Source organism: Pelmatolapia mariae, unplaced genomic scaffold, assembly GCF_036321145.2.
Source record: "Pelmatolapia mariae isolate MD_Pm_ZW unplaced genomic scaffold, Pm_UMD_F_2 NODE_ptg000849l+_length_58135_cov_1, whole genome shotgun sequence".
Classification (NCBI taxonomy): Eukaryota; Metazoa; Chordata; class Actinopteri; order Cichliformes; family Cichlidae; genus Pelmatolapia; species Pelmatolapia mariae.
The window spans coordinates 24,390-48,801 of record NW_027052525.1 but is presented as its reverse complement, the minus strand read 5'-3'; the positions used below and the strand labels follow the sequence as shown (position 1 = coordinate 48,801).

Here is a 24,412-nt window from a genome sequence, read left to right as displayed (position 1 = left end):
ATAAACGTAATGAACTACATTGCCCATGACCACAAAGCGGAAGTGGGACGCAAGTATAACGGATGCTTGAACTTAAGGTTGACTCATGCTCACGTAGAAGGTAGAGAGTAATGAATGAGAGCAAGGTTTTGTTTTGTTTTTTAAATAAAGTTGAGTCAAATTTTAAACGTAGTTTGAGCGCATTTGTCTAATAAATTTCCTCATTTTTTCTCTCGGTCAAGAACACATGGTGGCGCTCTTGTGCTCATACGATTAACTAATATACACACGAAGAAGATGGGCGACCAATCAAAACAGCCGAATTGAAGTGTCGTCGAAATTTGAAAAGGCTCTGTAGTTTAGCACACGGGTTCGTGCGATAGCAATTAAATACAATGGATCCATACAACGAGGAAAACATCAAAATGTATTTTTTTGAGAATAGGTTAAAAACTTATGAGGGGTGGCCATTCGACGAAGACTGCAAGTGCACGCCGGAAAACGTGAGTTAACGTTTAAACTGAGGTTGGAAACGGCGAGCGACGCCTTTCTGTTGACATGCTAACAGTACAACAGCAGCTGGCGTGAAAGCAAAAAGAAAAGCAGCTCAGATGAAATACAATCTAGCTAAACTCTGGTTTAGCTGTAGATTTCAATGTAATACAAATCTTCTGACTCCCCATCTGTATACCTAAATACACGCTTGTTTTGGCTCCTAGTCCCTAAGCCTAAATGTACTCAATTTACGACAAATTCTCACATTTAACGCGCTGAAACCGACACATTTACTGCAAAGATCTACTGTTTTCCTTGTTGATTCATCCGATATATATATATATATATATATATATATATATATATATATATATATATATATATATATATATATATATATATATTTTTTTTTTTTTTTTTTCAATTAAAACTGCTTAAATATGAATAGTAATGGACGCTTACTGTCAATTTATTAGGTACAAGTTGCTACTATCGCGTTGGGCCCCCTTTTGCCTTCAAAGCTGTTTTACCTCTCGCCACTCTTCGTGGTACAGATTCAGCCAAGTGCTGGAAACATTCAGAGATTTTGGTTCCTATTGACATGATAGCATATTTGTAGACTTCACATCCACGATGCATCCACCACATCCCAAAACCTCTCCATTGGATTGAGATCTGGTGACTGTGGAGGCCATTTGAGTACAGTGAACTCGCTGTCAAGGTCAAAAAAACAGTTTGACGTAATCCAAGCCTTGTGACATGGTGGGTTAGCCTTTTGGATGTAGCCATCAGTGGTTCTAAAGCGCTGGACATTGACGGGAACAATAATCAGCTGCCTGTGGTGTTGCCTAAATGACGCTCAGTTGGTAGTAAAGGGCCCGAAGTCCGCCAAGAAGATACCCCACATACCTGAACTGTTGACAGGAGGCAGAAGGCTTCTATGTTGTTTATGCCAAATTCTGACACTGAGATCTGAATGCCACAACAGATACTGAGACTTTATAGCAGAGATTTTAATGAGCCTCTGCGAACTGCAACTCAGTTTCATGTTCTTAGCTGACAGGAGAGGCACCCAGTGTGGTCTTCTGCTGCTGGAGCCCATCTGCTTCAAGGTTCAATGTGTTGTATGTTCAGAGATGCGCCTCTGCATACTACATTTGTAACGAGTGGTTATTTGAGTTAATGCTGTTGTCAGTAGTTGTTGTTGTCATTATTATTTGTAGTAGTAGTGTTATGACAAAACAAATAGCTTCAAAAAAACAAAATAATTCAAAAGGGCTAAAAAAATACAAAACCTAAATACAGTACAGTCTCAAAAGATTAATATAATGGAGTATGGAGCTCAATAACTTAAAGTCTAGATGACATACAATAAAGAAAAAATAAAGTGAGTAATAAATATATTAAATGACTCATTTTAATTAAATAAACCCGAGTGGTACGTGTGAAAAGCTGTATATGAAGATTTTTATTTTATTTTTTCCGTGCAACATGACATTTTCATTTATTCCTGCAGATGGCCAAAGCCGGCTTCATCCATACACCTTCAGAGAACAGTCCAGACATCGCCATGTGTTTCTTTTGCCTCAAAGAGCTGGAGGGCTGGGAGCCAGAGGATGACCCAGAGTAAGAGAACACAGCGATTCACATTACTGGGCTCAGAAATAAAATAAAAAAATAAACTGCCCAAGAGTTGTTAATTTCTTCCATAAATTTAAGTCATTAATAATGTCTCCAGCATATCTTCAGTATTATTAAGCAAACTTCAAACATTTTGCCAAATTGGTGTCAAAGTTATTGCCAAGTGATTTTTGCTAACATTTTATGACAGCTCAGAACCATCTGTGCTCACCCTGGGTTATTTCCCCCTTTTTGGCTCACTCGTAATAAAAACACACTTGTGCCAGAGATCCGGTGACACAAATAATGGAAGAAATGGCCAGCATGCACTACAGTGTAAAATGGTCTAAGAGAAGCCGGTTTGGTGAGGCTTAGTGATTTATTATTTTTTTGTTTTGTTTTGTTTTTCTCCTCCAGTAACAGCTGTTGACTCCTATAAGCCTTTCCTTTAATGTGTGAGAGTTTGCCTGTGACCCCTGGTCCCCCATTTTGACTCTCATTGTCATAATTGACAAGACTTGTGTTTTAGTGGCATTATTTAGGAGTCTTTGTGACTACATGCCCACAGCTCTTTACTTTCCTATCTATCTCTTGTTTTTGCCAGAAAGGAGCACAAGTCTCATTCGCCATCCTGCCACTTCATCGCCCTGAAGAAAAAAGTGGAAGAGCTGACTGTGGAGGAATTCTACAGATTGCAGAAAGAGAGGCACAAGTTCATCAATGTACGTTCTTTATAGGAAGTCATGAATCTGTTGTCTTGTATAATAACAATTTATTAAATAGTTTTTTGGGATGTGTCTGACGAGCAAACACTTTGCCGACTAGAATAATGTCTGCTAATTATTTTAATGACAACAAGGCCTTAATACTGATCTGCAGTTGATCTCCTTTGCTCACAGAACAAATCTTGTAACGAGGCCGTCACCAAGTTTGAAGAGGCATCCAAACTGAGGCGAGCTGATATCATCAAGACAGCCATGGGAGAAGAGTGACACAGCGACAGATTCAGATGAATGACATGAGCTCTGTTTGTGTGTCTGAGAAAGATGGAGAGAATAATTGTAGCTGTCAAGTGATTGACTTGTTCCTCACCAAACTCATTTTCATGTTTCCTTTGTGTGACTTCATGTCATCTTTGTGTTCATGTATGTTTATCTTTTAACACTTTGTTTTTATGTAATCTGATATCCAATAAATATTTGATTCTGTAACATAATTATTTATGGTGTCTTTAATCTAAATGTAGTCTGTTAGAGCAACATGAATCCTCCACTCAAAAGGTCTGGCTTTATTTATATGAGCCCTTGCATCTCTAGCTTTCTCCATACCACAGCTCGAAATTGAGGTTAAAGTATTATACTCAAACACAAATGAGTGCAGCCTCTTAACTCTCCGCTATTTGCTCCCTCCGTGTTTTGCGTAAACGTGTGCGTTTCAGTGTGAATCCGAGTCCCTCCCAGACAGGAGCTACTGCTGCTGCTCAGGCAGGTTCTTATCTCTTTGTTACTGTATGATAATTCATTCATTGAAAACGGAAATTAATATTGATTCCCCTTAACAATTTGATTAGTCGATTGGAAAGATTTTGGGGAGGGATATTTTTTTCTGATTACTTAGCCGGCGGTGATGAGTGCGTAAAAGCACTCCAAAGCACACTCGACACCAGAAGACCTCCGTTACGCATGAGCTGAAGCCACCGAGTTTCACGCGTCTCAAACCATAACCTGTCCAAGATGAAGGTATCTTTTGGCGCTTTCGTTATCGCAGCTGGCATCTGCGGGATTCTGAGCTTTGCCTTTTTGGCCACTTCCCTCGGCACCGATTATTGGTACATTATAGAAATGAATCCCATGAATGTCAGCGACTTTGAGAACATGAGCTCCCACTCGGGACTGTGGAGCATCAACGAAGGTAGGCTGCCACTTTTCCTTAACTTTTGCCTCTAAATGCTGAGATCTAAGCCCTCAACCAACATCACCGTGTTGTTAAATGTGATATTCAGGTGGGAAGATGCACACGGGCTCTATCGACTCGTTCACAGTTGACTACTCCGGGGTCTCCGATACCGAGCTGCGCATGCTGAGTGAGTCCAGAAACACCACCAGCTTTTGTGCTAATGAACTTTCACTGTCAAGGCAGCTATAACTCCGCTGATGCTCCATAATCCATCTGTTTCTACCCAGACATGCACAGTGCAATTGTGGTGATGCTTCCCCTCAGCCTGGTTCTGTTGCTCTTTGGTGGCATCTGTGGATTGGTCAGCTCCCTGGCTCGTAGCCCGATCCTCCTCACCGGCACGGCGTCGTACTTCTTCATCTGCAGTAAGTTCGGGTTCACTTTATTTACTCGGATCTATTTAACCTTAAACCCACTGCAGGGGCGAAGGTCGGTCCAGATGTCCAGCTCTGAGCATTGAATACGCTTGAGGTCAGTCGCTTTGTGAGGGCACTGCGGTGTGTGAAAACGGAAAACACTTAGTTGCTAAGGGTTTTAGTGCATCCATTTACCCTCCATTCAATTCTGATCCATTAAAACACAATTGCCACAGGCCAGTGTGGCCAGAGCTTGAAAATGGAGCCCTCTATCCGAAAGAGACTGCGCAATCAATCACCCAAAACGTGTCCGTCTAACACTTTGTATTTTCTATACAGTCTGTAATTTCACATCGTGTTTATTGGGCATCTTTAAAGCCTCATGAGACCTGCACATGAGTCAGTTAGACCACAGAAGTATTACAAATACATGATTCATATGTGGCACACGTAAATGGAGTACAAGCAGATATGGGTTTTAAGAAATCTATACTTTCAATGAGAATTTTATATTGCAGTTGTCATTATTTTCATAAACACTGTATTATGCAGTAAATTCGGGCTATATAAATTCTTTCATTCATACATGAAATGCATCGCATTTGGAATTAAGTAAAAACTACATGTAACCATATGTTTACGATGATACTGCTCTCCCAAAAAAATTATCTTTAAGCAAAACTTCACTCCAGAAATGTAAGATGTCTTAATAACAACACAGCATTACTTGGGGAATTGTTTTGATTGACTTGTGATTAGTAACTCTACAACATTTATTAATAATTAACTTCTGACAGGAGGGGAAAATATGAATTAGTGTGCTGTTATTAAGGAATCGCAGTGGTTTTGTAACAGCCTATCTGTGTATCTGTATACAACCATGGCCATTTCATTAGGCACAAATTGCTAGTACTGCGTTGCACCTCATTATGCCTTCAGAGCACAGATTCAACAACGTGCTGGAAACATTTCTCTGAGATTTTTGGTCCATATTAACATGACAGCATCACACAGTTGCTGCAGGGTTGTTGGCTGCACTTCCATGATGGGACTCTCCTGTTCCACCACATCCCAAAGGTGCTCTATTGGATTGAGATCTGCTAACTGTGGAGGCCATTTGAGTACAGTGAACTCACTGTCATGTTTGAGAAAACAGTTTGAGATAATTTGAGCTTTGTGACATGATGCTTTATCCTGCTGGAAGCAGCCATCAGAAGATGAGTACACTGTGATCATGCCAAAAACAAAAAATGATCCAGACAACATTACACCAACAGCAGCAGCCTGAACCACTGATACAGTCTCTGTAAACCTTGGAGATGGTTGTGAATGAAAATCCCAGCAGATCAGCAGTTTCTGAACACGCTGCTCTGGCAACAACAACTGTGCCACATTCAAAGTGACTTAAATCACCTTTCTTCCTCTTTCTGACGCTCAGCTTGAACTTCAGCAGGTCGTCTTGACCACGTCTCCATGCAGTGTGCATCAGGTTGCTGTTACGTGACCGGCTGATTAGGTCTTCTCTGCTTCCTGTGGGTCTTTTGCATCCTCTCCATCGGCCCCTCAATCAACCGACTCCTCCGCTAACAAGCAGTTGAAGAGGCTTACCTAACAAAATGGCCGATGACTGTATGAATTACACAGATTAAAGGTCAGGCCGCCTCTTTTAGCACATATCTTTCGATTCTGCTCCCCTAAACTACCGTTCCTGCTTCAAATTTAGCACATCTTAAATTTTAAAGCTTTATAATTCAACTTCAGTGGGTTTGCTGAAATTGATATGTTCTCATTGCATCATTAATCAGTGAGGACCGTTTGCCTCAAAAAGGTGGCCGGAGTAAACCGGCATGTGTTAAGACACCCCAGTTGTGAAAGAGACAAACAAGACGAAGATAATATTCCAAATGTTGCAGCCACCATGTAAAATGTTGAACCTGGTTATCTGATCCAAATTCAGAACATGATCTGAGTAAGAATAACTTAGTTAGAGCTGAATTACTCATTTGACTTTTGAATTAAACAGTTACAGACCAAAGAGCTGTTTCTTTTTGGTGTGTATTGAATCTGTGCCGGGCGATAACAGAAAAAACTAAAAAACAGAAAGCTGTAATAAAAGTGGCATTCAGGTCACAACTAAAACAGAAAGTGTTAAGATGTCATGTATCATGCACCTACAGTGATTATTAGTTTAGTAGCTCAAAAACACTGTAAATGTGAAATAGTTAGATTACTGTTAATGCCATTCTCTTAATCTAGCTATTTCCAGTAATTAAGTTATTCTTGTCTGCATAAACCTAGCGCCTGAGCTTCTGGATCTCTTGGGCGCTCTTCTGCCAACGCCTTATGACCTCCATAAATGGGACCTTGTGATAGACAAACACATACTTAAACAGACTCTTCATAGTCTCAGTTTAACAAGCAGCACATGGTTAAGTGTGGAATGAAATAAAGTCTTGAATTAGATTGGAGTCATCTTGTGAACTTGTTGACTGTCGGACTTTTTAAAAGACCTCAGCCTCCGAGCCGGGCTTTTCTTATTCTCTCTCGATTTTGCCGCTCTGCTCTGTCGTTGGGCGCTCTGCTGCTCTACATTTAGTTGTAAGAATTTAATTAACTTTTAATGTCAGAGTATTTTTAGAGTTAGCCCATTAGTAAGCATTAGTAACCTAGTGTGATGAGGAAGACAACAAGAGTTTTGCTATATTACAGGATGAAGTCTTTAATTGTTCATTTACACAACACAGCCAAAACATTAAAATTACCAACGGTTAATATTGGTTATCTCAGTGCCGTGTTCTCCTGAGAAGCCTCGGGCCTTGGCATTTGTGCAGATGTTATGTTTACATTAACCGCCCACTTTAACATTGTTCCAGACTGAGCACACACACCCCCATGGCAACGGCGCTTCAGTGCTGGATACAAACCGTGTTTATGAGTAAATAACTATGAATGGCATTCTGTTGCTGTCTGATTTGCAGTGCCTGAATGTGACATTAAAACAAATACTTAAGCAGCAGAAGAGGGGTTAAAAACAGAAACACTTCTGTAGTAAGTCTTGACCCACTCTTAATATTTTGCATCCAAGCATTCACACTTTCTTGTCATTTTTTTAAAAAAAGTTGTCTTGAGCAACAGTTCTTGAGGCTTTCTGAAGGCCTTTTCTTTGGACATTGACTGCTTTTTCACTCATTTTCAGTCCAATCCTCGTAACTTAAAAATTTCAGAGGAATGTTTTTTATTTGTTAAGCCACATAATACTGATCTATGAATCATTCAAGCATAAAAACATATTTAACTGAGACAGTGTTGTGTCTACAATTAAACAACAATTTAACAAGGAACTTTTGTTCCAGTTTCTGTTAAATCTAGCTGAACCAATGAAAAATGGAGAAGGAAATGCAGTTTGTCAGGCATAAAGTGGTATTTTTGTGATTCACAGAGAGCTATTAGCTAAAAACTTGGCCTATCTCAGCGTGGTTTGCAGTGTGTCCTTAAAAAATTTGAAAACTGGACAAGTGGAAGACAAAACAAGAAATGACAGGTCTAAAAATTAAATAAACTGAAAATCATGTCATTAAAAAATGGGGGGAAATCCAGCAAAGACCTGACACGGGACCTGAGGTGTGTATCTGACCCTTGATGAAGCCTCATCAGAAATGAGCTCAATGTAAGGGTGGCTGTCAAGAAATCATTCTTAAGTTAGAAAAGGAAGAAAAAAGGTTGTGATGAATTTCAGCCATTGGTTAAAATCATCAATCTGTTTGGTGGAGGTCAGGATAGAGGTACAACAGTGAGTGTCCATAGCCATCTGTAAAACATGATGGAGGGTCTGTCATGGTTTGGAGCTGCATTTCAGCTAGTCGTGTTCGGGATCTTTTTAAAACTGATGGAATTCTGAATGCAAAAATGTATCATCAGATTTTGATCCACCATCTGGAAAACATCTTAATTAGAAATGGGTTAATTTTTCAGCATGGCAATAATCCCAAACACCCCAGCAAATGTCAATAGATAGTTTCCATGTGTTCATTCAATAAGTAGGCCTGAAACATTAATGAAACTTCTTAGTTCAGAAAGAGCTTTAAGGATCACTCCTAGAAGCCTTTCAAGGGGTAAAAAGCTGCTTAAGGGTTATGTTGAAGTGATCGTATCAAATATTGACTTTCATTTCAACTCATTGGAATTGTACCAACTCTGTTTTTTGCTTTATGTACTGCATTTCTATATGTCTTTGCAGATGTTTCGATACATCTCTGCAACTATTTTACCATTTTTGTAGCAATCTCTAAAGAAATGAAAAGTCCCTCAAGACTTTAGTAGCTGTTTATTTTCAATAAATCCACAGATTTGTAAGATGGCAAATAAAAGTGGTTATTTGAGCAGATACTAGTGTCATTACGTAGGCACTCTCATTTTTGCACGATCAGTTGGTGAATATTTGGTCTAATGTCTGTAAAAAAAAATTCAAGACAGTCTATTAATCTTTTAAGATATCGAACAAAAGAAGCGAACCAACTTGACATTTAGATGTCTATTCTAACTAAATCTAATCTAAACTTCAGTGACACTCACGTCCTGTTACAGGATATAATGAAAAGCGATAGTTTTTACACTGAATAAAATATATCTTTGATTTGATTTCTTTATTTCTATTTTTTTTATTTATTCTTTTAGCTGTCTGTTCAATTATTAAAACTGATTACACACCTGATGAAAAATTATTCCACTACTTGACTTCCTTATCTCTGTTATGGTAATAGTTGTCTTTCCTGTATGCGCTGCAGTTCAATCATTTCCTGGCCGTCTCTCTATTTGTTTCTTGGCAAAGTGCATAAAAATGAGGCGTCAGATGCAGTTTCCTCATCATATTCCTAGTTTGTTGCACCTTGGGGTGTAATTGTAATAAAATCTTTATTAGTCCCGCCCTGGGTAGCTTCATTTGCATCCCCTTAAAACCAGTAGCAAGCTGTCAGAATTAAAAGGGTTTCCAATAGCAACACTGTGGAACAGTGTGTGTGTGTGTGTGTGTGTGGGTGTGTGTGTGTCTCAGTCTAGTCTCTGATGAGTAGAATAACAGACAACCCATGCGTCAGTGCTGTTCCTGTGTCTCATAATATGAGATTCTGGGCAGCTTCATGAGTGGCTTGACGTTACCGTTCTCAGCTCTCAGCACAGAGCTCTGACTAGAACACATTTCCGCTTCAGAATTGCTGGAGTACGATGCCAGCTTGTGAAGGTGTTTGCTTCTAAAATGCTATCCTCCTCAACAGGGTGTATAATTTATTGCAACCTCTAAATCTGGGGCCAAACTAATTGCAGATCCAAATAAGGATTTCCTTTATCTATCTCCCCCAGAACCCTGATCCAGGAAGCAGTTTTGGTAAAAACTCTGAGTTTGTTAAACTTGAGATCGAGGAAAATGCAAAGCTTTCTGTTCCATAAAGAAAGCTAACTTAAATCCCAGGTTATCTACTGAGCTAAAAGTCTGGGTTTAATCTGTCTCCTCTCCTCCTGCTAGATCTGAACTTTCTGTTTTATTTCCTAATTCATACAGTCGATATCAAAGCACCTATTTGCTTTGCAGAGACTGAGATCTTTACAGGCACTGAAATGCCAGTTAGATGTTAACATAACTTTTATAATAAGGGCAGAGGAAATGTGAATTTATTATCAGCTCAGAATAAAACTCATAATCATTATGAAGATTTAGACAAAAAAGCCTCTCAGTAATAATCATTAATTTTTCATGTTGTAATTGGTCACACTGATGAAAACATTTTGTTGGAGAAAATGTTAAGTGAGTGTGACACTAAATCTGGACAAAAAGTAACCACCCCTCATTTATCTAAGTTATTTTTTGCTTCTAAGAAGCAAAAAATGGTTTTGAGCAATCTTTTTCAAAACCACATGAATGTAATTTGTTCCCATTTCTTTAGTCAATTTACAAAAAAATGCCAACGATAACATTCTGACAGACATAAAATAGTATTTTTGCACCGACGAGGTGATTCTGAAAGAGCTATTAGCCGAAAACTCAGCATGTCTGAGAACGATGTGTAGTGTTTCCAAAAAATCTTGAGAAAATTGGACAAGTGGGGAACAAAAGAAGAAGTGTTAACACTTTTATTTATATACACTGAACAAAACGCAACACTTGTGTTTTTGCTCCCATTTTTCATGAGCTGAACTTAAAGATCTGAAACATTTTCTACATACACAAAGGACCCATTACTATCAAATATTGTTCACAAATCTGTCTAAATCTGTGTTTGTGAAAACCTCTCGTTTGCTGAGGTAATCCATCCCACCTCACAGGTGTGGCATGTCAAGGTGCTGATTAGAAAGCATGAATATTGCACAGGTGTGCCTTAGACTGCCCACAATAAAAGGCCACTCTGAAATATGCAGTTTACTGAATATTTAGTGAAATATTCAGTGTGGTTCCAAATCACAACAACAGTTATCTCAAAGCATTTTATATTGTAATGTAAAGACCCAAAAATAATACAGGGAAAATCCCAACAATCAGGAATTAGAATAAATATAATAATAACAATAATAACTACAATAATAACTATAATGAATAAATGCAGAGAGGTGTAAAGCCACATAGAGTGAAAAGAGGTGAGTGAAGAAGAAACAGTCACTGAAGCCCCCAGCAGCCAAAACAAAGGGAGGATTCAGAGTTACCTGATCCAGCTCTAACTATATACTTTATATATATACGAGTTTTGACTTCTTTGAATCTGAACTTACTTGCCTCTTCCTGTGTGTATATGTGTGAATCTCCAGGTCTGCTGACTATGTGCGGCGCCAGTCTCTACATCATTTACTCGAACCAGGCGCTGGCTGAGACTGAGAGGCTGGTGGGTCCGGAAGGTCTGGCCTACATTCACACGTCTTTCGGCTGGTCTTTCGGTCTGGCCTGGCTCTCCTACGGCCTGGAGCTCCTCACTGGAGTACTGTTGCTTACAGCTGCACAAATGGCCAAGCTCCACCACACCAGCCCCATCATGGCCTAACATAATCCTCTGCAGTGGGCCTATGGTGTTCTAGATGAGAACTGAACTGTGTGTGAATAATAGAGAAAGGAAAGGATGACGATGCGGTGTGATTCTACCTTCACACAGACTCCAAAGGTTATCATAAAAATTGATGTGGAGCGAACTGTTTCATGGATCTATTTTCCTTGAGTTTGGGCAGTTCTGACTTTCTGACGATGTGGTCCAAGTAAGGAGGCGGATTTATACTTTCAATTACATTTGACCAATAACGCCCTCTTTTGGTGGGGGTTGAATTTGCACCTCATACACAGTGTATCTGTTGATCATACTGTTGTGATTTATCCTGTGCCAAACTAAACTGACAAGCTTTCAATTCAGTATAATATAATGTTTCTTTAACTTATCTCATATGAGTCGCTTTGTTATATATATATATATATATATATATATATATTTTTTTTTTTTTTTTTTTTTTGTATTAATGTTCAGCGCAACTACAACACTGAGCCAACTTGCTGTCCCGTTTCTCATGTTCTTTTGGTATCTCTGTAACAAATTTTAAATCCAATGCCAAGTTTATTGCATAGTTAATCTCGTGTCATTATGAAATTAACTACATGGAAAATAAATAGATACACTTAAAGCAAGTTTTGCTGTTATAATTACTATTTTTTTTAGTAGTTTTTAGTAGTTTTTAACCCAAAAAAATCCAAAAAATCAAAAAGGGGCCAGAGAAAGGTAACACAAGTGTGTCAGTCCTTGTAATAAGTGTAAATGACTTACCGTATTCGACTACTCTGCAGTGGACTATTAATTATCATAATTTTGTACTTTAATTTTCCATTGTCATTAGAACACATCACATTTATGAAATTATAAACAAAAAATAATTAAATCTCTTTCCTTTTATTGTTAATTTTATTGCCAGCCAATAGAACAATTGTGAAGTGGTTCTGTGAAACAGAGGGGCTACAAAACTACAGTCATGTGGAAAAGAAAGTACAGAAAGAAAGAAACAGTCATATGGACAATGAACAGGTACAACATTACCTCTTAAATTCAAATTAATACGGTAAGTAGCAGCCAGGCGCTGGTGCTCAAATGATAGTTTATCATCAGTGTCAGCATCTCTATAAAAGCAGATGTTTTGGCAGTTTGCTGATCTGGTCTTGAGTATTTGTTAAAATGATTCCACAATCTTCACAAGAATGAATGTCCCAGCAAAAGGGCATCAGACCGTTCAATGCTTATAGAAAAAAAACCCAGAGCGATATCTCAGACTCTACAGGCCTCGGTCAGCATGTCAAATGTTCATGTTTATAACAGCACAATTATAAAAATACTGAACAAGTACGGATGTTTGTTTGTTTTTAAAGGATTGGCAGAAGAACAGCATCGCAATTTAGGTTTGCAGAGTCGCATGTGAACAAACTACAAGACTTCTGGAAGCATGTCCTTTGGACAAAGAAGACAAGGATGGAGATGTTTGGTCACCACATTTGGTGGAAACCAAACACACTATATCAGCCAAACACCTCATACTAACTATTAAGCCTGGTGAGCATTAGAAATGTGATCGTTTGGGCTTGTTTTTTACCCACAAAAGCTGCACACCTCACAGTATCAACACAATCATGAACTCCTCTGCATACTGAAGGATTCTACACTTAAATATCTATTCAAGTCAAGATGAATCCATGCTTTTATGCTGTTTATACCATATTCTTACCTTGCAATCTGAGTGTCACAGCAGAAACTGAGACTAAACAGACCGGGTTACTTTTTCCAGTCCTCCACTGTGCAATTTTGTGAGCCTGTGTGAACTGTAGCCTCAATTTTCTGCTCATTTGCTTTGAGGTTTGACAAGGTTATTGTCTCAAAGTGATGCTGAAAAACTAGATGATGCATTTGTTACTTTAAGGCTTGACTATTTTAAGTCATTATTGTCTAGTTACTCTTAAAGGTCCCTGAAAAGTCTTCATTTCATCCAGAACACTCCTGCAAGAAGACTAACTGGAACTCGAAGAGTGCGTGTTTCCATGTTACCATGGTAAGCGTCTCTGTTTTTGGTTCCCTGTTAAATTCAGATTTTTAAAAATCTTTCTCCAAACATACAAAATCCTTATTGATTAAATGTTAAATACCTCATAGTACCTTATTATCTGAACAGAGCACTTTACTCTCAGACTGCCTTGGCTGCTGAGGGGTACTCAGCGTAATGCACTTAGCATTTCTTCTTCACGCACCTCTTTTTACTTTGTTTCTTTTTACACCACTTTGTATTTAATAATGAGCAATTATTGAACTCTGGCTCTGTTTTCTATAGTTTGCCTTTTGTCATCACCCCCCCCCAACTGGTCACGGCAGATAGCTGCCCCTCCCTGAGCTTGGTTCCTCTGGAGGTTTCTTTCTGCCAAGGAGTTTTAACTTCCCACTGTCACTGAGTTGCTCAAAGGGAGTCCTGTGATTGTTGGAGGTTTCTCTCTAATATTTTAGGGTCTTTATCTTACAATAAATATACATTGAGGGGACTATTATTGTGAATTAGCGGCATATGAATAGAACAGAACTGAATTGAGCTGTTCTTCATATCTTGATTGTAATGAGTGGTTATTTGTGAGTTAGTGTTCACCATCTTGAAGCAGTCTGCCTGAACGACATCTATATGTCCAAGTGCACAGAATTGCTCAAACATGATTGGTTAGATAAATCAGCAGTTGAATGAGAGTGTACCTAACAAAGTGTTGAGTGTAGATATTTAGTATGCTAATGGTTGACATTGAGGACAATTGTATAAACACACACTACAACTTCAAGTTGATCTTGATTGCTCTTACTGCAGACACTGTGTGTGGTTCAAACATCATAGATGTACACAGCATTATTTTGAGAAAAAGCATGAAAAAAGGCAACGTAGGGCTGTGCGATATGACCAAAATCTCATATCCCGATAGAAGACATTTATCGTCCTGACAACGATATAAATAAAAAAAAATGTAACATTTATGTAAATTCTGTGAATCTCGGGCAACTTGCGTGAAGTGTTTCCAGCTGGGCATCCTTTACCTGGAGTCCAGTGTTTTAACCGATGCATGACACTATACATTTTTAGACATAAGTTGTAACAGCCACCATTTTCTTTCAAAGTTTGAGTCTAAGGTTTATTTTTTTAGCACCTGACGGCTCTTTTTTGCTTCTCATCCGTAAACCCTCCGCATACTCTTTCACGTGATTCTTTATTTTGAAAAGTCTCAACAGGATCTTGAGCTTTATTGTGAAAGGTTTACATGGGAAAACAAACAAGCGGAGAGCGGAGCCACGCGATGGTTTTACCATCATTGTTGCAAACGACAACAAGTAAAAACAGGCGCTTGTCCGTCAGTAGTGTGGTTATATTAACTATAAGAGAAAGAGAGAACTTTAAGAAATTAATATAGCCGCTACAGTGACCATCAAAAATATTGCTGTAAACAGTTTATTTTACGACACCACGAAACAAACGATAGCGTAATAGGAAACGATAGACGTTTTTATATCGTCATCCGATATATATCGTTATATCGAACAGCCCTAAGGCAATGGGTATTCCCTTGTCATAATTTTAATGAGATGACACCTTCCGTGCACAATTACAAACATCAGTGATTTGGGGAAAAAATGGCACAGACACACACACAGGCATCAGCAATACAAATGAATAAAACAAGTCGATGACTCAATCATTCTTTGCACTGTTTAATCCATAAAATATTCTTAAAAAAAAGGTGAAAAATCAGTTTACTACATCAGTAAGATTAGTAAAACTAACAGAGAACCACAACAGGCTTGACCTTTTCCTCACTGATTATTCACAACGTTCAAAGCTTAAAACTCTGACATCTTCTAACAACTCCTCTTCCTTCAGTGCAGACACATTTCACAGAGTAAAGCATTACAAACTTTGGGCAGCTGTTGCTAATAGCCCATTTTACATTCCACTCAGAAATAGCATTTTTATGACTTCTTCTATCATGAACTTTATATTTATTCCATTACAGTAAACCATCCTCAAGGCAATATGATCCACTCCACATAGCACTGGCAGAGAAGCTGGCCTTTTAAAACATACACTTCCAAATCTACCATATAAATAAAAGTAATGCAGCTTATATTATTTTGTAGCAGTGCTTGGGGGAAGAACAGACATCATACAGAGGTTGACTGGCCAATATCAGGGCCTCAGACTGCTATCAGGCCAGACATGTCGAAATAACATCAGTGTGCAAATCGTTCCTGATGGTTCAGATGAGAAGAACAACAGCTCTCCGTCGCCTGTCGTGAATTTTTAGGATGACAGCTCAGACGTTCACAACGACCCCCTTAAATTCCTCGAAAGCTCACATGTCACTTTTCTGTTTTCTGTTCACTACCCTGCTTCTTGTTCAGGAAGGAAAACAAGGAGGGCCGTTTCAGAGCTCCCTGCACCTGTTCGGCCTCTGAACAAACACATGCACAGATGGACCGCAGCGGTTTTGGCTCCAGTTGCGACAATTCGTCGGCGAGGGAAAGACGGGTACTTCTCAGCTTTCAGTGACGCTTCCAGCTCTGCCGCAGGAGAGTTCGCTCTAACGACGATGACTTCCAGTGGTGGCGGTTTTTTTATGCGTTTAAAAAGAGAACGTGAGTTTGTCAGCCGGGCAGGCACACCTTCCCGGCAAACAGCAGTCCCACTATGGTGAAGAATATGGACAGAATGAAGAGTACGTAGGAGGAGCCCACCACTGTGTTGTTGGGCAGCTTATATGGCTGTCCTCCAACCTCGTTGATGTAGAATCCAATTGGGAAAATGAACGCAGCCATACAGAACAGGATCACTGCAATGAGAAAATGCAAGGATAGAGAAGCATCAGCACCAGTGATTCTGCTGCAGAACTAATCGCTCAGTCATACCAGAGTAAAAACAGGACAGCAGCCCCGAAAATATTTTTGCAAGTGACCAAGTTGCATCGACCGCTGATTGCACAATGTTTGAGTGTCCAACAACCCCAAGGTTTGCAAAAAATTGCCGTCTAATTTATAAACGGAGGCAGATTGCAGACATCTTGCAATCAGTCTGAGTTTGTGTGCAACTCACCCGTGATGTGTCTCTTTGCAATAAGGGACTCAACTCAACTGGTTGACAAGTGCTTGTAACCCACTGCAATCTTATAGAAAAGCAATGCTGCTGAAAGCCTGTGTTGCAGGATGGTTAAATCCCCATCGTGCAACAGTTACGTCACTAATTGTGGAGAAATTCCTGGAGTTTCAAATCTATTGGTGCTGGCTGGAATGTAAGTAGTTAAGGTGAATTTATAAGTATGCAACAATTTCCACAGTTGATTATGATCATAAACTGATTGCATGTAAAAGCCAACTTGACCCCATTCAGTTCCAAATTGACAGCATACAAACTCCATTTTACTGCAGTTTTGATTCAGCAAAGCCGCTTTAAAGACAGTTGCAGCCTACACAGTGGGCCGTTCTGGCTGTTGAGATGGTGGAGTCAGTGATGGAGTTAATCTTGGGGTCTCAAGTGTCACTTAGGAGGTAGAGTGCATCACCTACTGATCAGAAGGTCAGTGGTTCGATTCCTGGCTCCTCCAGAATGCATTTTAAAGCATCCTTGGCCAAACTGCTGATCAGATTGCTCCTGATTCGTCTGTCAGAGTGTGAGTGTGTGAATGTTAGATTAAAAGCATTAGACGTAAAAAATGCACTTGTATGAATGTGTGTGTGAATGCTCTGAGTGCTGTAATAGAGTAGAAAAGCACTATATAAGCACCAGTCCACTAAACAAAACACTGACCAGCTGTTATTAACCTGAATGTTTTTCTTTAAACATTTAAAGTAATATGACACTCTCTAATGCACACTAATTATGTCTCTTTTCTACGAAAATAAAAACTAGCAGCTATTAAACAGAGCTCCTTATATATATTTTTATGTTTCATGATTACCAGAGCTTTCCCACAGTGAAAATAATTCTGATGCAGAGGTAGCTGAAGTTTATTTCACAGTTTTTTTCTGAATTTATTTTATAATTTTGGTTTGGTACTCTACATCCATTAGCACACAGCTGCACTGCAAATCTCAGCAAGTTCAAGTTTAGCTGGAGCATCTAAGCCAGTCATTTGCAGAAAGAGAAAAAGTCCTTTTACAATCCCCGCTGTGAGTAACCACAGGCCTGTAAACACATCCCAGAGCCACGCTTGCAGGTGAAACTGAAAAAGATTATTTGAGCGCAAAATGCGGCAGTGGATACATACTCCCCGTGAAGGCGATCCATCGGGCATATCTGCTGGCCTCTCGGTGCCAGTGTGACATCACAACAAGACCGCAGGTGACTGTAAGGGAGATGATGCCCAGGATGATGAAGAGCAGCACGGTGATCCACTCTCCCGGCAGCCGTGGGGGGGTGCAGGTCCGATCTCGGCCATGGATGGTCTGGCACTGCCGGATGAGACCCAAAGTCAAAGAGCCTGGGGAGAGGAAGGAAGGTAGGTGAGGAAGAGAAAAATGAGGTTTGTGATGTTCCATCCATCAACAAAGCAGAAAAATCAGCACACGCAAACTACAGAGAAAACCACGCTGAGACAAACAATAAGCAAACATCATTGTGTGGCATACACAATGGTCTCTATAGAACATGGTATTGATTATTTCAGGTGAATCAAGGTGAATATCGATTCAGGTTTTCATCAAAGCAGTGCTGGTTCCATACATTTTCACCAAAGAATGACGGGTAAAGGTACTCCAAAAGAAAACCTTTTGAAATACAGGATAAATCTTGTCATTGGCACAGTATGAATCATAAGATCTCTTCTCTACTAATAGGAGATGTGAGACAGGTAAGAAAGCCTGCTGCAAAGGAAATGTGACTAAATGCATGAGAATGGATCGTTGGAGAGTTTCAGTCAGTATATCACTACACTGCTATTAGACGTTGTTCTCATCTGGTGGCCTGTTAGGCTTCAGTGCTCCATACTGATCACAGTATTTTACTAATGACACTATTTACAGTTGTGCTGTCATAGACTTATTTACACTGATCCATCCACATAAAAGTCACGGAGTTCCACAGGGATCTGTTCTAGGACCACTACCAAAAATATTATCAGAGGGCAACATGGGATACCATCAGGGCCATTTCCACCACAGAAAAGATGGTGGTAGAAGTACAACTTCTAGGGGCAAAACAGAGTTGTTTAAAACTTTATGTTGGGGGCAAATTCAGCATCTTTTTAATAAACCTTGACTCGTTTTATGTCTTGGTTCCCACTGAAATTAAATGTCATTTAGACCCCAATACTTATCACTTTATATATGTTTCCATTGTGCAGATATATTCATCTGCAAAAGATGAAAGAAATGAGTTAAACTAAAACTTTTACCTAGAAGCCTGGATGACCCACAGTTTTATACTTCTAGATGCAGACAATACTCACTTTATTGTACTTGGCCCTAAAAACCTCAAAAACACAAAAAGACTTCTCTGCTGTTGTTTGTGCTTATCCTCTGAAACTTCCAGGTCTGGTTTCTGCTAGCAGGACACGCCCAGTTTTCTCACAACAGCTTTTGTTATTTCCCTTAACAGACTTATGTATTTGTGTTTCTTTCCCCTTTGTAGCTGGAAAAATATAACATTACTTTGTTTTTATGGACCAATCAGTAACATCGGAAAGAAATGACATCACAGCTGTGGGGTGGGTTATTTCTGTAACACAAACCATAGACTTTAAATAGACGATGAACTTTCAGGTTGAGAAAGTTAAGCCAATGGTGAAGGACCTTATTCCTGCACTATTTCTAATGACCAGAAGGGGGCAGCTTTCTGATTACAGAACGAAGACTGTATGCTCATTTGATCTAAGACCTCAGTAAACACCGTCTTGAGAAGTTTATGATTTTTATCACTAGTTTCACAGTTTACTGAGTGCAACATAATGTTCATTTTTTACATTCTGTCCCACATTAGAGACAAAAAGTACGACAAAGCAGAGTATGCCTTGCGGCAGGCAGCATGCAGTGGCCTCACTTTCTCATTTAGATCAGATGGGTGAAGAAATGGAGGAGACATCTTTTATTTACAGTCTATGCCACAAACACACACAATCCGCATGTAGTTAGTGTGGCTAAATAGTCAGTATGTGACTGATAGACTCTCCCCTGAACTTTAAGCTTCACGTCTACTGTGAGTAGTGTTTAATGTTGTAGAAAGACACTGTGTTGACATGATGACCCTGCAGGAGTCTTTCTCCCCTCCCCACCACAGTCCACAGGGGCCCGAGGAACCTGCTGTTATGAAAAACTGGTTGATCGGTGGAACACCAGCAGCAGTATGATATCAAACAGGTCAGGAGGTTTGGCAAAAAACGGCAAAGCATCATGCACAGAGAGAGCAACGGAAATGAAGAGATTAGTGGCGCGAGTCATCTGATGGCCTCCTGTCTCCCAGAGGCCTGGTGGGTGCTGTGATATCAGGTAGGAGGGCTTCTGTCTGCACTTGGAGCCCAACAGAGACTGCATCTGCTCAACTTCGCATCCACGCCAACAAGATAAGACTCCAAGCAAACGAGTGCGCGCACTGAGAGTGGGAAAAAAAAAATGCTAAATAAAATCCTCCCACACTATCATTTGTTCACTCGCCTCGCTCTGTTTTCTTTCTTTCCCTGAATTATCTTTAGAAGAGAAGCTGTATAAATTTTTAGCATTTAGCAATGCAGTCAAGCTAATTTCGACCCAATGAGTGTAGTATTAACACACTTAACGTGATTATAAGCAAACTGCATAAAAAAGAGAGAAGGAAAAAACAGTGAAGCACTGAAACATCTTTAAATTTGGCAGGGAATTAAATACAATAAACCACATTTGAATAAACATCTGGTACTTACAGCAATCAAGCCCCTGTCAATTTAGATTTAACTGTTAAGTATTTGTAAATGCACATGTGGTTTTTATCCTCACTCCACCCACGAGACAAGTACAGCACAAAAAGCTACTTCACATAAAAAGAACTGAATACTTTAGATCATGCATATTAACAAAGATCCTAATGTTGGGGTGATGATAGAATGGCCGGCTGAAGGAAACATCAGGCCTGAGTCAGATCCCCCTGCAGGCTGACCTAGACCCCATTTCCACAGGACATCCTGTTCTTACCACAGGGTGGAGGAAAGTGCAAATGGTGGATCCATTTCCCTGGAAACTGCCCTAATGATCCAAAAATCAAGTCTGCTGTGGCTACACATTCACACAATCATCCAAACTCTGAAAGCTTTTGCCCTGAGGGACAAACATTTGCTCATCCGAACAGACCGGGAACAGAAATGCAACATTCTGATTACAGCTTGTTTGGGTCACTAAACGCAATCAGCTGTCTACAGGAAACTGGAGAAAGAACTTCACAAGTAACCTTTCATTTACCTAAAGGAAACGAAGCTAGATTTTCAGCAAGTATGCAGTCAATAACCTAACTAAGAAAATCAACACCTAAAAAGCGAACAGAATTGAAAGGATGGCTAACTGTGGAGGTCATATAAAAAGCACCTAAACTCAGGCACTTAACACCTGATGTGAGGATTTCCGTCTCGAGCACTTTTTGAATGTTTTGGCCCAATTGTGCTTGAAGTGTTCGGCGTGTTCGCAAATGTTCAGTCATACATGTAGGCTACAGATGGGAATCACCAGACATCCCATGATACGATATTATTCCGACTTTTACCATTCTGTGACATGCTTTGTCAATATCAGTTTTATCCAATAAGATAAGGTTCTCTAACTCTCACAGTTACTTTTTTGCTGCAAAATAAGACTATCAAGCACATCAACACTGTCACTAAAACCTGCCACAGATGTTCTCATAAAACAGTCAGTCTGCCATCAGTCTGCAATTAAATGGGGCCAAGTTGGCAATTACATGCAGTCTGTTTCTGATAATACAGCAATTAACTGCAATAAATCATTGAAAATCACATATCTGTTACTGTCTACATAGACAGAAATTCACATGTAACTATTACATTTGAGCACAGCCTTCCTTTTCTGTTGGAATTAACCAAAATACAACCAGCTGAAACCAGTCAAATCCTCTCGAGTTGTACTCATTGACATATTTGAAAACCTTTGACAATCTCTCTGAGAGTGATTGCACTAGTAATTTAATAAAATAGCGATATATGGTGTCCCTGTATTGATAAGAAGTAAGAAAAATACTGATTACTTCAAACTGAATCACCTAAATGAGGATTAGAGTTTGTTTTACACAATACGATATATATTTATCAGTTTGAGGAAGAAGTGACTACACTGAGCACACACGGCTAAAATGAATTATGTCAGAACTGAGCATGTAGAACTTAATTGTCCGGGTGGAAAAAATTACTTTCCCAAGAGGTCCAATTAAAAGTCAAACATCCTCAGTCCCACACAGCACTTCCTGCCTTCAGGTAATTACCATCCAGCTAATTAGACAGGCACACAAGGCTTTTACTACAGTCATTTCACACTATTATTTACTTTGAGGAACAGGAGATAAAAGCTTCACAATGTGAGCTCTTTCTGAGCTTCAGTTTGTTTACAACTATGGCATTTTATAAAAGAAACATTTACCTGTTTCTCATTTAATCATGCAAAAATAGCCGCTTCTTATATCCTTAACGAGCAGCTGAAACCATTAATTTTTTTAAAAGAACAAATCCAATCCTGTAATGACCACTCAGTACGGCTGTTATATCCTTGTCTCTGCTCCTCTGTAGCATTTTGATGGAGGTGACAAGAGCCTCGCGCAGCTGTGCACACACAGCAGTGGGATCGTCTGTCGTTTGTACCAGTTTTAGTCAATGTTTAGCTTTGGATGTTGCATCTGTGTATTGCTTTACTGCAATAAGCAGATAACCAGGAAGGCTGAAACTACATCTTCAGCTGTAACGCGCGCTTACCAATAACCACTAATCATCTAATTTTATACAAAGAAACAGCTGAGCAAACCAAACTGAGCAAACCAAACTCTTAAATTGTATAATCATTTAAAATATAAACTTTTGTCCTCCAGTGTACATTTAGTTACCTGTAACAACAAGTGTATGCATTTTTAATAGACTTTTTGCAAACGTATTAATCTATCATTTGAAAGGGTTTGGTGCCTTTGCTGCAAGCCTATCACAAACGGAGGTCAACTACACACTATCTGCTTTAAATTATCCTTATGTGTCAAAACCGTGGCAGGACTCTACTGTCAGCAAACTGAATGGACTGGACATAGTTTGTAAAACACATCTATCAGGACTACACCATAGTCCAAGTAACTCTGTAGACATCCACAGTGTGACGTTGGTGAAACACAGATCAAAGAAACTGTGTTTCCATAAATACCATGACCTCAGTAATTGTGAAACAGCAGATGACCAAAGTGACCAAAAGAGTGAGTAGGTCCTTATCAAAGAGCGGTCACCGTAATGGAGCTTTAGGTTCCCCGGTAGAGCCAGAAGAACCTGGAGGAAGAACAGCCATCTCAGCAGTAGTCCATGAAACAAGTCTTAATGATGCAGCAAAGGGAAGACACTTGAGTTCCCTGTTGTTCTTTCTCACGTGCTGAATAGCGAAGGAAATCGGCCACTTTTTGCATGTTCTGGAAATATTCTGGTTTAGGTGAGGGTGCTGACAGGGTAGAAGGTGAAGAAGTCAGGTCTGGTGATCTCATGCTATGAACTTATTGGACTATTTTCATCTTAATAATAGAAAACAGTCCAGAACCTGACCTTCCAAAGTTCAGGGATGCACTGCATGTGTGACAACAGCTGACAGCATGCCAAATGGTATTTAAAGGACTCTGAGAGCTGGAGGAAAAAAAAGATTCTCCAGTGTAAGAGACGAAAACTGCACCCATCATGCAAGGTTAAATCAGGTGATGCCCTCCTACAGTAAAGCATGGTGGTTGTGGCATGAGGCCATGTGCTTCTCAAAGACTTTTATCCCTTGAAACAAACAGGAAAGCCTTGCATACCTAAATAGTGCAACAGTGTGTGCAGCTGGTTGTTATTGAGCTGAGTATGAGCAGCTTTTTTTTTTTAAATAAGAAGACAGAATTAAGAGTGCAATCTTCCACAATTGTTCTGCTGTCTGCTTATTTTTCTACACATGGGTAAACTTTTTCATCTCATGTGGTTGTTGGTAGATTTCCTTTTCCTGTGTCACCCCGACTTCCCCACATGCAAAGCACAAAAAACAAAACACAGTGCTGGAGTGTCCGCAACCTACCGCCTGATTCTCCGATGTTGATCCAGTCCGGGTTGGCAACGCTGGCGATGGCGAAGATGTCCGCAGCTAGAAAGAGACATCCTGATATCACCGTGAGTTTATCCATGTCGGTGAACACAAAAGGAGGGACCGAGGGAGACGGGGCATCAAGAAGTGACCTAAACCCGCATGTCGTGTCCCATCACTGTGGAATTTGGCCTGTGCCTCTTCCACGCCCTCTCTTCACATTGTATTTAATCTCCGGTGGTTTGATGTCCATGCATGGGGTGATTTCTCTTTGTTGTTCCTCCTAAAGTGGACTGACTGACCCGACCTGCTGGCCCAGGAGGGGAGTATCGCTGCAGGGGGTCACGGGTCGCTCCACCGCATCTCGGTGATATTCGTGGGGAAAACACGAGTGGAGATTATATTTAAAGAATAAAATACTGTTTTATGCATGCACTGGACTTGGTGCCTGAGTTTGCATGAACAGTCCGATCTCTCTCCCCACATATGGAAGCTGTTTCCTACCTCGGGAAGACCACAGGCGGAAAACGCCGCCCATGCTCACATTAAAGCGGCTTTCCGGAGCTTCACCCCCCACACTCGCACATCCAGCTTTCTTACTTCTCAATGAACGCCTTCTTTCCTCGCAAAATGCCCCTGCTTTCTCAGAGGAAGACAAACTCAAATCTAGACAGCCTACCTCTACCCTCCCGTCTCCACGCCCGTCACTCTCGCGAGAAAATC

At 39.9% G+C, this 24,412-nt stretch overlaps 3 protein-coding genes across 3 annotated transcripts; 2 read left to right on the top strand and 1 right to left on the bottom strand.

Moving 5' to 3' along the window:
* The first annotated feature begins 374 nt into the window (after positions 1-374).
* LOC134623709 (baculoviral IAP repeat-containing protein 5.2-like) lies at positions 375-3,252 on the top strand. Its single transcript, XM_063468735.1, has 4 exons — positions 375-482; positions 1,991-2,100; positions 2,699-2,816; positions 2,994-3,252. The coding sequence occupies exons 1-4, from the start codon at positions 375-377 to the stop codon at positions 3,084-3,086; spliced, it is 429 nt and encodes a 142-aa protein (XP_063324805.1). The 3' UTR covers positions 3,087-3,252.
* Positions 3,253-3,652: 400 nt separating this feature from the next.
* LOC134623708 (transmembrane protein 235-like) lies at positions 3,653-11,595 on the top strand. The gene is made up of 4 exons (XM_063468734.1): positions 3,653-4,005; positions 4,097-4,177; positions 4,278-4,415; positions 11,199-11,595. The coding sequence occupies exons 1-4, from the start codon at positions 3,828-3,830 to the stop codon at positions 11,426-11,428; spliced, it is 627 nt and encodes a 208-aa protein (XP_063324804.1). The 5' UTR covers positions 3,653-3,827; the 3' UTR covers positions 11,429-11,595.
* Positions 11,596-16,033: 4,438 nt separating this feature from the next.
* On the bottom strand, positions 16,034-24,389 carry LOC134623706 (uncharacterized protein C16orf52 homolog B-like). Its single transcript, XM_063468732.1, has 3 exons — positions 23,684-24,389; positions 17,695-17,907; positions 16,034-16,263 (listed from the first exon to the last, which is right to left on the bottom strand). Exons 1-3 carry the CDS (start codon positions 23,787-23,789, stop codon positions 16,079-16,081), a joined length of 504 nt encoding a protein of 167 aa, XP_063324802.1. The 5' UTR covers positions 23,790-24,389; the 3' UTR covers positions 16,034-16,078.
* Between the last annotated feature and the right edge of the window lie 23 nt (positions 24,390-24,412).